Raw genomic sequence first — 13,786 nt, forward strand, 5'->3', positions numbered from 1 at the left:
GAACCCATTTCTCATATTAATTTAGACTAATCTCTCTTAAAATATTTATTATTCGATTGAAGAATCTATAGATTCACAATAATCATTTATCTCTAGCTAGAAAACACTGAACAATGATTAAATAATGCAACAAATTGGTTCATGGAGATTCTTAAATGTAACAAAGTACCATCAAATACACAATGACTTGTTGAAAATAGAGAAGTAAAAAAAATTTGAACAATAACCAACAACAAACAAATAATGAAATGAGGAAATCAAACAAAATGTAACTGATCGATCAAAAAATTATGCGAAGAAATTTACTAATTTTTAAGATGACTGACTGATTTTAACTTTGTCTTTTTCATCACTTGTTTCAATCTCCTTGTCGATAGATTTGGTTGGCTGATGGATCTCAATGGTTAAGATTTTACATTGTTGTCGGTGGAGATTGATGGATTGATAGATTTGTTTGGTTTGAACTTTTTTCTTTATAGGATGGAGATTATATATGGGAAAGAAATGGGCGAACCGGGAATACATTAATGGGGTAAATTTATAAATTAGTGTATTAGGGAGTAAAAATAATGTTTATGACGGGGATTTTTCTATTTTAATTATTTTTTTTGCCCTTTTCATAATGAAAATGTGGCTCGACAATTTATTGGTTGGTCCGGGCCAGTTTAATCCGTTTCCCGCTGGATCTGGTGGCGCGCACACCTTGGCGGTGCTTCTTACAAACATACTCGTGGCATCTCCTCGAACCATTTTGAATCGGCGGGGTCCACCAGCAGCGCAGCCGGTCCATTTTTACCCGTGGCAACCTGTGGACGTCGTCGTCTCCGCCAGATAACGTGGCCGCGCCTCCTCTTTCCCGTGACCTCCGCTTCCCCCTCAAATCGATTCAGAACCACACTCTCTCTTGCTCTCTCTTTCTCGTGGTCGCTTCACGCGACCATTTCTTGGTCTCCGCCTCCTCCCACCTCGCCGCGCGACATGGTAGTGTCCATGAACACCCGGATGCTTCGACCGGCCACTGCCTCCCGCTCGAGATCCGCGGCCACAGAAGGCCGCGAGTTCATCGGAACTAGGCTCGACTCGGAGCGCCTGCGAAGCGCTCGCATCCCCGTCGCCCACAAGCCCCTCGTCGTTCGAATGTCCGTCGTCACCACCGACGTCGCTACGGATGTCAAGGTACTTGTTTCTCTTCGATCTTTCCTGTTGTTCAGGTCCACTGTCCCATCTCTTCTACAAGATGAGCTATGGTTCATTTGGATTGGTAGGCTAGTAGCTTGTTGGGCTGTATTACCGACGAGAAAATGTAATGGTTTGGTTTTGCAGTTTAAAGATGTGGATCCGCAGCGGAGGGATCCGGGGACAGTTGTGGCAGTTATTCTAGGTGGAGGAGCTGGAACTCGTCTCTTCCCTCTCACCAAGCGTAGGGCAAAGCCCGCTGTAAGTAATATCGGCTTGTCTTTCGTTGCTTCCAGTGCTTTCATTACATGATTTTGGATCTTTTTTGTGCGTGATGAAATCGTTTGGAGGAATGTTTGTAACTAGGTGCCAATTGGAGGCGCATACAGGTTGATCGATGTGCCAATGAGCAATTGTATCAACAGTGGAATCAATAAAGTGTATATTCTCACTCAGTTCAACTCCGCTTCATTGAATAGACATCTTGCACGGGCTTACAACTTCAGCAATGGTGTAAGCTTCGGTGATGGCTTTGTTGAGGTACAGAATGCTTGCCATTTGTATTCTTCTCCTTAGTATATTTGCTCTTGATTTTTTTTTGTCTCTGCTTATTTGTAAGATCATCCTTTTTTATTTTTAAATGCCCATTCTGCAATAAACTAGCAGTGTTACATAATCTGGTACCCCAATTTGACCTGATTTAATTGAAAATTATGTGAAAGTTGTATGGAAATTTGAGATGGTGAAATCAGACCATAATTCTTTCATTTAAGGTTGAATTTTTCACCAACTTAAGCGTTGGGTCTCTTTTCAAAATTTTCAGTCAGGCTGGATTTTCATAAAGCCTGATGGGATACTTGTGAACCTTTTAATTCAGATGCTTCATGATAGTTTTTCTTTATCAATGGTTGGAATTTGACATACTCTCTATGCTACTTGTCAATGGAGTCATTACTTATTTTCCTACAAAAAATTATTTCAATATTCTTTTATACGGAACATGAATTTTCAGTTTGCAATAATACAAGTTGTAGTTAGGTACATAACTAAACTTTTAAGTTGCCCAATTTCTCTTATTCTGAAGAAAATATTAGAAAGTCTCAGGGAAAATTTCTGTGTTCTTCCTATGTATTTTACATCTGGAACATCCCTGCACATGTACAAATTGTCAATCAATGGAGGTGGATGCATCCTAAACATAGAATAAAACTACAAGTATGCTAAGATTAGTTGTATCAGGTGTTGGCAGCCACTCAAACTCCTGGCCAGGAGGGAAAGAGATGGTTTCAGGGCACTGCTGATGCTGTTCGGCAATTTCATTGGCTTTTTGAGGTATGACATGCCATGTGATCTAATTCATTATTCTCCTACACTTACCATATCATTAGAGTAATTCTGTTTTGCTGCGTCTGATATTAGGTCAGTAATATCTTTCTTGTTTCAGTAGGGTAAACCATTTCTATCTGAGTGCAGTAATAATTTGTTTTCGTTTACAAACTAATGATCATAGCTTTAGATGTGGAATTTAAGAAATTAAGGACAGTTATACAATTGATGCAGCAGCAAGGATAAGGGATCCTACACAGAGAAATGAATAGTCTCACTTAGAGACCAAAACTCACAAGAAGAAATTTACGAAGTAAAGTTGATTATCATGGGGCATGGGGTATTGGCTCGCTTTTAAAGACTCCAAGCGAAACAAAATTTGAAATAAATTAAAATACATTAGGAAAGAAATAATCCTACCTAAAAAGCATGATTGTGATAGGGTGATGTTGATACGATTTTGTTTGAGAAATCAGATTCCTACTTGAGAGTCTTTCCTGACCAATTGACATTTAATTTTTTTTAGGAAGAGATCAAAATTGAACCATTGAACTGTTGAAAATTGGACCAACAAACAAGTAAATAAATTACTTGTCTTACACTAACAATAACAACACTACAACACCCTTTTTGTGGATCCACTCACAATTCTAAGACAAAGAAGAAAAACAAAAAATTTTGACTCACAAATTGATACTTGATTGATGAATGAAACTAAATACAAGGTAGAGTATTTATAGTACTCTTCATACAATCTGGACCGTTCAATTAAATTAAATCCTAGCCATTGAAATTCTAATTCTTATCCATGAAATGAGAAAAACACTCTTGACCACACATTTAATTTTATCTTTTACTAAGTCGTCATCTTTATCTATTAGAAAAATAAATAATTAAATAGCAAATCTTATCTATAACTCTTATCTTTTATTGGATAAGTTTTATCCTTTATTTGGGTTGGAGTTGATATTTAACACTCCCCCTCAACACCAACCCTTTGTACTATGCCGAGTTGATCACGAAACCTTTTGAATTGACTCATCTGGACGATGCTTTATTTTGTAAACCCATTTGCACGAAATGGGTTTCACATCTCTTGGTTTTGGTATGAGATCCCAAGTCTGATTTTGTTGCAGTGCATCAATCTCTTGTTTCATGGCTGTCATCCACTCAGAACCTTGTGATGCTTTTTCAAACGTCTCAGGCTCTACTGCTTCTTCAACTATGGCTGCATTTGCATATTTTGGATTTGGCCTTCGTGTTCTTGTTGACCTTCGGAGTTGAGATTGTGGAGTTAATTCTTCCACTTCATTAGGCCTTTCTTCTTCATTTGGATGTTGATATATGCCGGTTTGCCAAGGACTCTGAGTCACTCTTTGCTCTTCATCATTATCATTTGGACCTCCTGATTCATCTGAACCTGATTGAAGTTGAACTATATGCTCCCTCATCTTTTGTTGTACTTTATCTTCAAGGTCTTTAGATTCTGGCAAGACCTCCTTCTCTGTGGTCCACCAAGAAGATGCTTCATCGAACACTACATTTCGTGAAGTGTAACATCTTTCGCTTGTTGGATCGCAACATTTCCACCCCTTTCTCTGGCTATCGTATCCCACAAAGATGCATCTAATAGCTTTCTTGTCAAACTTGCTTCGTAAGTGATCAGAAACAAATACATAACATACACATCCAAATACTCGAAAGTAACTAACTGTAGGTTTTTTGTTCCATAACTTCTCAAAGGGTGAAATAAATTCTAACCTTGGTTGAGGAAGTTTATTGATGATAAAAGCTGCAGTCCTCATTGCTTCAGCCCAAAAACGTCCAGGTACATTCTTCTCATGCAGCATACTTCGACAAATTTCTGCAAGATGTCGGTTCTTTCTTTCTGCTACACCATTCTGCTGTGGTGTGTTGGCACAAGTGTATTGATGATATACTCGACTTTCTCTCAAGTATTGAGAGAACTCTCTTGAGCTATATTCTCCTCCATTGTCTGTGCGCAAGCAACATATCTTTTTTCCCAATTCTCCTTCGACTGACTGCTTGAACTCTTTGAACATTGAGAAGGTATCAGATTTTTCTTTCATAAATAAAATCCACACATACCTTGAGAAATCATCAATGAATGTCACCATATACCGCATACCACCAATTGACGACTGCTTAACAGGCCCGAATACATCAGAGTGAACTAACTCCAATGGTTCCTTTGCTTTGAAGTTTGACTCCTGATATGGTAATTGGTGTGCTTTACCATACTGACATCCTGCACATATTGTGTCTGTTCGTATGTCTAGTTGAGGAAGTCCCTTGAGCATCGACTTCTGCATCATCATGTTTAATTTGGAATAGCTAACATGACCTAGCCGCATGTGCCATATAACTGCTGTCTCACTTTTTCTTGTCTTGTCTATATATGCAGACTCTGCTGACATCACGTAGAGCGACTCTAATCGTTGACCCTCCATTGTTGGTGTTTCTGAAATTTTGAGGTTTCGATATACCTTTACATTTTTAGGACCAAATAGAACATAATGACCTGAAGATGTTAATTGGGCCACAGACAGTATATTCTTCTTCATTCCTGGGACATGATAGACATCTTGAAGAGGCACTTGGTTAGAATTATATCGAGGCGTAATTACTGTCTTACCAACATGTGCTATTGGTAACCTTGAGTTGTCGGCTGTAACCACCATACGAGCTCCTTTGTATTGAGATAAGTTTTGCAATTTTTCTTTATCACCCGTCATATGATTTGAGCAGCCTGAATCCACGATCCAATCATTTTTGTAGTCAATCTGTTCTGGCGTTGTTGTGAGAGCCAAGTCTTTTTCCTCCGTAGCCATCAAAGCTTCAGCATCCCAATCATCTTCGCTATTCTCTTTAGAATTGGAAGTAGCAGTGTTGCTTTGAACGAACCTTTTCTTGGACCAACAATCTTTTGCCATGTGGCCCACCTTCCCACAATTATAGCACTCGCCAGAAAATTTTTTACGATCACCATAATTCTTCGAGGCTCCCCCTGGACGAGAGCCTCCATTCCCATGATAGCTTTTTCCTTTGTCGCCATCCTTTTTAGATCCGCCAGTGTGCCGTTTGAAGTTGCTTTTATTTTTGTTGGTGTAGAGCGCTTCTTCTTCATCTTTTAGTGAGAGTCCTCCCATTTGCTTAGCCATAGCTTCTTGACCTGCAAGTAAATTTTCAAATTCAAGAAGCGATGGTTGTGTTGGCCATCCTTGTATAGCAGCAATAAATCCTCGATATTCTGGCCTCAAACCATGAATAATTATTCTTTTTATCCTTGCTTCCCCAATAGGAGCTGATGGATCTAGCTCTGAAATTTCGCGACATATCAACTTCACCTTGTGGAAGTATTGGGCAATCGTCTTGTCACATTGCGCTATTGACAATAGCTCGTTCTCCAGAAGTTGCAATCTTGTATCATTCTTCTTTGAAAAAAGTGTAGCAAAGATATCCCACACTTCCTTTGGTGTTTTGGCATCTCGGATGTGCTCCAACATTTCTTCTTCAATTGTGATCTTTAAGGCAAACATTGCTTTACCTGCCTTAATCTTCCATTTTCGCAAAATGCCATTGGCGTCTTCTGCCGGCTGCGTAGCTTCACTACCACCAACAACCTCCCAAAGATCTTGACCTTGTAGGTAAGACTCCATGCATGTTGCCCACGTGTTGTAGTTTTTGTTGTTGAGCTTCTTGATACCTCCTACTACTTGAAGGTCCCCCATCACGTCGAAAAGCTTTGATTATACCAAACAAGTTTGATTAAAAAACTTGTAAAGCATAAAACTCCTCACAATCTAAGATAGCTCCACCAAGAATAATCCCTGATTAACTTGGCTCTGATACCAATTGTTGAAAATTGGACCAACAAACAAGTAAATAAATTACTTGTCTTACACTAACAATAACAACACTACAACACCCTTTTTGTGGATCACTCACAATTCTAAGACAAAGAAGAAAAACAAAAAATTTTGACTCACAAATTGATACTTGATTGATGAATGAAACTAAATACAAGGTAGAGTATTTATAGTACTCTTCATACAATCTGGACCGTTCAATTAAATTAAATCCTAGCCATTGAAATTCTAATTCTTATCCATGAAATGAGAAAAACACTCTTGACCACACATTTAATTTTATCTTTTACTAAGTCGTCATCTTTATCTATTAGAAAAATAAATAATTAAATAGCAAATCTTATCTATAACTCTTATCTTTTATTGGATAAGTTTTATCCTTTATTTGGGTTGGAGTTGATATTTAACATGAACCACCCAAGAACTTGAAACAAAGTTGATGCAGCGAAGAAGATATTTACCTCACTCAAAGGAAAAACTCTCACACAAAGGAAGACAAATTGTAAATTGTATTAATTCAAAGATGATAAACTACATGGCTCTGAACCACTTTTTATTGATTTGGCTCTAAAAAAAGAGTAAATAAACAATCTAATTTAGGAAAATACTCTAAACTTATTTGCAATTATAATTTTTTATATATTTTCAAAATAAGAAACACTAATTGATTCTAGATTACTAAATGATAAAAATCAAATTTAAACTTGTTGTGATGCATTAATATATTGAAGGATGCCAAAGGCAAGGATATAGAGGATGTGGTTATTCTCTCTGGGGATCATCTATACCGAATGGATTATATGGACTTTGTTCAGGTATACCTTTAACAAATCTTCATTTTTCAATATATTTGTTTAAACTCACAATTTTTTATAATTGTTTCACTTTCAGAGTCATAGACAAAGTGGTGCTGATATTACAATTTCTTGCATACCGATGGATGATAGGTACTTAGTTATGACTTTTTGAAAATCCATCACCCTACTAGGAAGTAATTAGTAAATGATAGTTCTTTATAAAATTAATAAGATAAATTAACTAGAATGGACAGCCTTGGGATCATATAATGCGCTTTAAAGTTTGCTAGAGTAAACTTTATAAGCTTTACCCGAAGTTTGTCCATTTCTACTAATTAGAGACCTTTTATTGGACTTTGCCAGCCAAGTATTTAAATGTGGAGTTTGCAAGTTTCAAATCGAAATTAAAGCTACCCATACATAGCCTTGCTTACTGTCAAATTAGAGATAAAATATATAAAACTGATTCTAAATGTTGGGCTAACATGGCTTGTTGATGCTGATGTATAGTTCATATTAGTTCATATGTTCTATATCGAAATGTGTAGTTTTATATGGCAACATCTAGTTGAATCTGTGTTTATCCTAATTTTTAAATGGTGTTCTATGTTTTTTATGTGGATTTCAGCCGTGCTTCAGATTTTGGTTTGATGAAAATAGATAGTAAAGGACGAATTATTTCATTCAGTGAAAAACCAAAAGGAGAAGACCTGAAGGCAATGGTAAATTCTACTTGGCATCTGTATATCCTTTCTTCGTCATTAATGGATATCCAAGATTTTCGATTCAGAACTTGCTACTATTTCCCAGTTGTTTGATCCTTTGTTCTAGATAATTACTTTCCTGTTTGTTTTGTTGGTTCATAGTAGGTGATGTCATCCCACAATTCGGATTTGGTATATTGACTAGTGCTTCGTGTCCTATTTTATGATCTGCTTAATCCCATGGTTCTTCTATTTGTAAGATTACCTAAATGAATTTAATGACTTGCAAAAAGTGTAAAGAAACAGGATGAAACAAAAGTATGGGAATGGGATCTACATTTTCTCTTGGGTTCTTCCTAGTTCTATTCACTTTTTTTCCCTAATAGAGTAATAGAATCAAGGTTCAAACCATATTCTTGCTCAAGTTTTTATGAAATTGGTAAGACATTTGCTGTTTTATTTGAAGCTTTTCTAGATCATAAAATTTTTCACATAGCTTTGTTGTTTGTTCCACTATGCATAGGAACATATATAACTCTTTACCTTCGTTAAGTTTCTGGATTTGGAAATTTCAGTGGACACTCTTCTCGACATTTCCTGCATTTATGTGGAACCGTTTCTTTGGGTCTGAGTGTTGTTGCCTGAGAAGTCAGACCACAACATGATCAGCATCTGAGTGTTATAAAATGTACTTTCTTTAATGATCATTTATAGGAAGTCGATACCACTGTATTGGGGTTATCAAAGGAAGATGCAGCAAAGAAACCATATATAGCATCAATGGGAGTATATGTATTCAAGAAGGACTTACTTTTAAATCTTCTCAGGTATAACCCTTGAGCCTAATTGCATTGACTGCTATGTACATTATGCTTCCATAATTTCTCAAATCAATTTAACTTTGCATTTTTTTTAATCATAGTTAATGAAAAATAATGGGTTGGTTATCATTTAATGAATCCAAGAGAAAAAAGATACGCAGAGAAAAATATTTTAAAATTTAAATAATACAATAATTTAATATTTTCCTTCAATTGAAGCATACAGATTAACCATGCCAGCTAGTTTCATAGCTGAGTCAAATGAGAAATATAGCATTAGCAGCAATGTGAATTTTTATCATGGATTTTTTTTTTTTTAAAAACTTTGATATTAAGTTCCTCAATCAGGGTTTGACTCACACTATCTCACAAGCACAAAAAAAAAAGATAGCTCAAAACTTAGCCTGTACTAGAATGCTGTTTGTTTTTTGGTCTTGCATATAACTAGATTTCTACTGACAAATATGCAAAACCGCAAGGATATCTTATTTTGTTTATAAACTTTTTATGCACACAAATACTCAAAGATATCAAATAGAAAAACACCAAAACAATATAAGATGTGAAAATTGAAAAAAAAAATGAGGACTTTTGAGAAGATTCACATGATAAATCTCCATTAAATCCAATAGTGAAATATGCCTTCAAACAACACCTAATATCCTGATTTAACACCCCTAGCATTAGCCTCTAGATTTATCTAGAGGCATCAAGGAGATATTAGCTAAGATATATCTAGCAGGAATGCGGCAGTATTTATGATAGCAAAGGTGTTAACTATAAGATAGTGAGTAATGGTAGATATAGAAAATCATGTAGCAATGAAATGTTGTCAAGATATTGTGTTATAGATCTATTGTTAGCTTTATTGTCAAAAGCAAGGTATAAAATATTGTTCCCAATTGAAACTGTTTTGTATCGTTTAGATCGTGCTAATAGCATGATGTTGGTTGCTCCAACAAAAGTGATTTGGAAGTAAATGGAAAATGCAGATAGAACAGAAGAACCCTAAATGAATCAATAAGATTTCCCTCCTCTGGTTCAAACTTCCCAAACAAGGGATTTAAATCCTTCCTTTATTTTTCTCTTCCCTTCTAATTCTCTCAATCCAGGAAGGACTGATTTTGGCTTGAATGTCTTTAAGGCAGTATCAAACTACACATCTTGACTGCCTCATTATCAAAAATAAAATAGTATGCGGAAAATTGATGGAATCTGCTCATCAGCATGTTTCTCATCTCTGTATGACATTTATAAAATGCTTTCAGAAAACTGACACTGAATATTTGAGGAATAACTTCATTTGGCATCAGGATTACATTGTTAAAGAAAGGTTTTATTCATTATGTTTGCCCAGATGGCGATTTCCTACTGCAAATGACTTTGGGTCTGAAATAATTCCTGCTTCTGCAAGAGAATTTTGCATTAAGGTCCGTTACTTATTTCTCAATATAATTTAAGATCCTATGGAACCTTTGGCTTTTACTAATCTTTTTGTTTCCTTTTCAGGTAATCTCTTGCTTAGTAAAACAGTAGTATAGGTATTTTCTTTTCCTCCCCCTTCTATTAGTATTAGAAGTATTATTCTTGAATTACCATATATTAAGGACAAGTCTATTCACCATTGTGGCAAGACGGGACACTTGAAAAGAAACTGCAAGATTTGTCTTAGTCCCTAAAGAACATTGTTATTTCCTCATACACTTGGGTATTGGATACTGGATGTGTCTCACATATATGTAATGACATATAAGAGCTAAGGAATAAAAGAAAACTGGTTAAGGGAGAAGCAAATTTGCGAGTTGGTAGTGGAGAAGTTAATGACCATAGACTAAGTAAAGTTGTTTATGTAATTGAACATCCAAATTACAAAGCTAATGGAATTGACAAAGCATATTTAAGGGAGATATAGGATGTTGTAACCAGGTTTGATTTTAATCTCGAGCTAAGCCAGGATTTCAGTCCTTGGATGAAGGAGAAGAAGGGGGCATCAGTTTTAGAAGAGAAGGAAGGGTAAGAGTTGTTGGAGGTGTGCTGAAGGAGAAGGGGGCACAAGTATGGATGAAGGAGAGGAGGAAGAAGGCCAGTGTTCAAGGAAGAGGAATACGAAGAAGAGTAGGAGTATAGGAAGTGAAACTAGAATGGAGCCCGTGCTAGAGTTCAATGGAGCTAGGGTTTCCACTTTGATGTGTAGGAGAGCCATGGAAGAAGGTAGATTTCAGTTTTGACGTGGAGGAGGAAGCCACAAAGGAAGCTAAATGTGTGTGTCGAGTCTCGTGGAAGATGCTGACAATGAAGGAAGCAATGACTCACTCACCGCCCATATCGAGGATCTAGTATGTCGGTCAGGAAGCAGAACGAAAAGTCTTACCTTGTAACATAAAAGAGAGGACGATGGGAATAATAACAAATGACCCTCAAATTTTTCTTTAAAGAGTATGATCATCCCTTCTTTAATCCTAAAATTAATTTTTAATATCTGTTTTTCAATAAAGTGTCAAATGTTTCTTTTTTATATAGAAGTTTCAAATGTTTATTTTCTAGGTAGGAGACTGTATCACAGACATGTCATTTATAATCCCAATATACCTAAAAATTAACAAATTACCGAACTATCATGGATCCATTTTTGAACTGCAAAAGGCATAGTGCACAGTTACGGTTAAAGGTTGATACATCAAATAAACATTGGGTATCAGCAAGTATTCGATAGGATAGTATAGTTTCCTTAATTTCAGTATCAGACTAAGCTTTTTTTTCTATGTGATGTAAATTTCTAGTTGTTTTTTTCTTTGGTCTGGTCAATTTTTTTTACCTTGTTAAGGTGATATGGCTCTTTTGTGTATTAATATGCTTACTTTTTGTAAAGGAAATTAATTTAGTAGATCATTGTAACAATGATCAGTTTCTTTGCATATCAGAAACCAAATTCATGCCGTTTCTATTGTTTGTGCTTCATAAATAACACATGCTACAAGTCCTTCAACAGGCATATCTATTTAATGATTACTGGGAAGACATTGGGACAATTAGATCCTTCTTTGAGGCAAATCTTGCTCTTACTGCACATGTAAGTGTTTTTCTCACATTATTATGAGAAGTTTTTAGTTCTTCAGCTACATTTTCCAAAAAAAAAATTCTCATTTTACCTTGAAATTTGCTGCAATCTGACCCTTATTTAGCACTCAATGTACATCATTTTAAATAGAATTCTTGGTTTCTTATCAAATAAAATATTCTTGCTGCATTCCTTCATGCTTACCTCTCTCCTTCAGTTAATTTCAAATAACAACTTATGAATATCATAGGTGACCCCTTACGAGAACTAATCTTGCATCTTTAAGTTTTATCTCCTCAAGTCTATCAAGTTCCTCCTCTAGCTCGTAGTCAACAACTTTCAAACAAATTGTAATCAAATAATGTAATCTTTTGTATTAATCTACTGTACTCTGCTCGAGTCTCCACCATGCCTGCATCATCAGAATGTCTCCTTTATGCAGTTTAGCACTTTCCCCTGTCTTTATTGACATATTGAAATATGTATATTAGAAGTTATAAGTAATTTATCAACTTCTTTGTTTATAAGACTTGGATATTCACATTATTTTGTATATTGTTATACTATATGATTGATTTCTAAAAAGTTGATGTTCAATGCAGCCACCTCGCTTCAGCTTTTATGATGCAGCAAAGCCAATGTATACTTCACGAAGAAACTTACCTCCATCAAAAGTAGACAATAGCAAGGTTGGTTTATTGACCCAATCATATTTATGTCAAGAATGGCATTGTCTTGATGATATTATATTTTTATTGGAATTACTTCACGGGGAATTATTATCATTGCTTGATAAGACCATCAAATGCATGTAACATTTTTAGTCTGCCGTTCCTTTTGTGTGGTCTGTCATATACTTACACTTCTTTGATTAATTCTGACATCAACTCTTTATGCATTATTTCTAGATTGTTGATTCAATTCTTTCCCATGGGACTTTCTTGGACAACTGCTTCATAGAGCATAGTGTAATTGGTATACGATCTCGTATAAGCTCTAATGTCCACTTAGAGGTTTGTTTTCTTATCCTAGAAAATTTTCCTCTGAAATGCAACTTCTCTGCTTGTGCTTCCTTGTCACAGTAGTTGGTAAGACTGATCCAACTACATACATGCAGGATACAGTTATGCTTGGCGCCGACTACTATGAGACTGATATTGAAGTAGCATCATTGCTAGCCGAAGGGAGGGTCCCTATTGGTATTGGAGAGAACACAAAAATAAGGTACACCTGTTTTACACTAAATGAATTACTAAAGCCTCATGGTTTATTTTACTTGTGATCTGATATTAACATAATAGATCCTTTTGTCTGCCTCCAGGAACTGTATAATTGATAAAAATGCAAGGATTGGGAAGAATGTGACAATCACAAACTCGGATGTATGTTTCTCTAATCTCATTGAAAGATAAATATATACCACATATTAGTAAAATTTCTAATTTTTTGAAATAATCTCCATACCATTCATTTGGTGTACAAGTGGAAATTCCTTAATTTTGTCCATGGTTCCAGGGAGTACAAGAAGCTGACAGAGCTGCTGAAGGTTTCTATATACGATCAGGCATCACCATCATTTTGAAGAACTCAACAATTACAGATGGGTTTGCCATATGATCAGTTATTATTTTTCCCTTAAATTTATCAGTTACTTGTAAAATCATAGGAAATTGTTTCTGAGGAAACTGTTGTAAATTTCCTAGCATAAATAATTTTATGGGAAATTGATTCCCATGTATACTGAAATGTTTTGTTTGGTTTTAGTGGAATAAGGCTCAAACCATCTTCCAGGATTGATTTGCTTGGAATGTAATAAATATCTTAGGAAACAAAGAAGAGAACAACAAAGGAAATATACCAATAATTGTTTACTTGTGTGATTTTATGAGCTTTTTTTTTTAATGACCGGTCCGGTCAATGAAAATAAATTTTCCACCGGGGTAAATTTAAAAATAGTGATAATTCACACAATAACCTAATAATAGTCCTAATGGTTTAAATGTAAATGCGGGTG

At 35.7% G+C, this 13,786-nt stretch overlaps 1 protein-coding gene across 1 annotated transcript; it reads left to right on the top strand.

Moving 5' to 3' along the window:
• Positions 1–816: 816 nt before the first annotated feature.
• On the top strand, positions 817–13,569 carry LOC121992126 (glucose-1-phosphate adenylyltransferase large subunit 3, chloroplastic/amyloplastic-like). The gene is made up of 15 exons (XM_042546288.1): positions 817–1,176; positions 1,324–1,437; positions 1,543–1,716; positions 2,416–2,508; positions 7,124–7,207; positions 7,284–7,339; positions 7,818–7,911; positions 8,608–8,720; positions 10,072–10,144; positions 11,704–11,784; positions 12,375–12,461; positions 12,681–12,785; positions 12,890–12,996; positions 13,094–13,154; positions 13,288–13,569. The coding sequence occupies exons 1-15, from the start codon at positions 979–981 to the stop codon at positions 13,387–13,389; spliced, it is 1,542 nt and encodes a 513-aa protein (XP_042402222.1). The 5' UTR covers positions 817–978; the 3' UTR covers positions 13,390–13,569.
• The last annotated feature ends 217 nt before the right edge of the window (positions 13,570–13,786 follow it).

This window comes from Zingiber officinale, chromosome 6B, assembly GCF_018446385.1.
Source record: "Zingiber officinale cultivar Zhangliang chromosome 6B, Zo_v1.1, whole genome shotgun sequence".
In the NCBI taxonomy this organism is placed as follows: domain Eukaryota; kingdom Viridiplantae; phylum Streptophyta; class Magnoliopsida; order Zingiberales; family Zingiberaceae; genus Zingiber; species Zingiber officinale.

Coding starts and splice junctions, on each gene's coding strand:
- LOC121992126 (XM_042546288.1), top strand. CDS start 979: ATGGTAGTGTCCATGAACACCCGGATGCTTCGACCGGCCACTGCCTCC. Junction 7,208..7,283: donor ATTATATGGACTTTGTTCAG/GTATACCTTTAA, acceptor TTTCACTTTCAG/AGTCATAGACAAAGTGGTGC. Junction 11,785..12,374: donor ATCTTGCTCTTACTGCACAT/GTAAGTGTTTTT, acceptor TGTTCAATGCAG/CCACCTCGCTTCAGCTTTTA.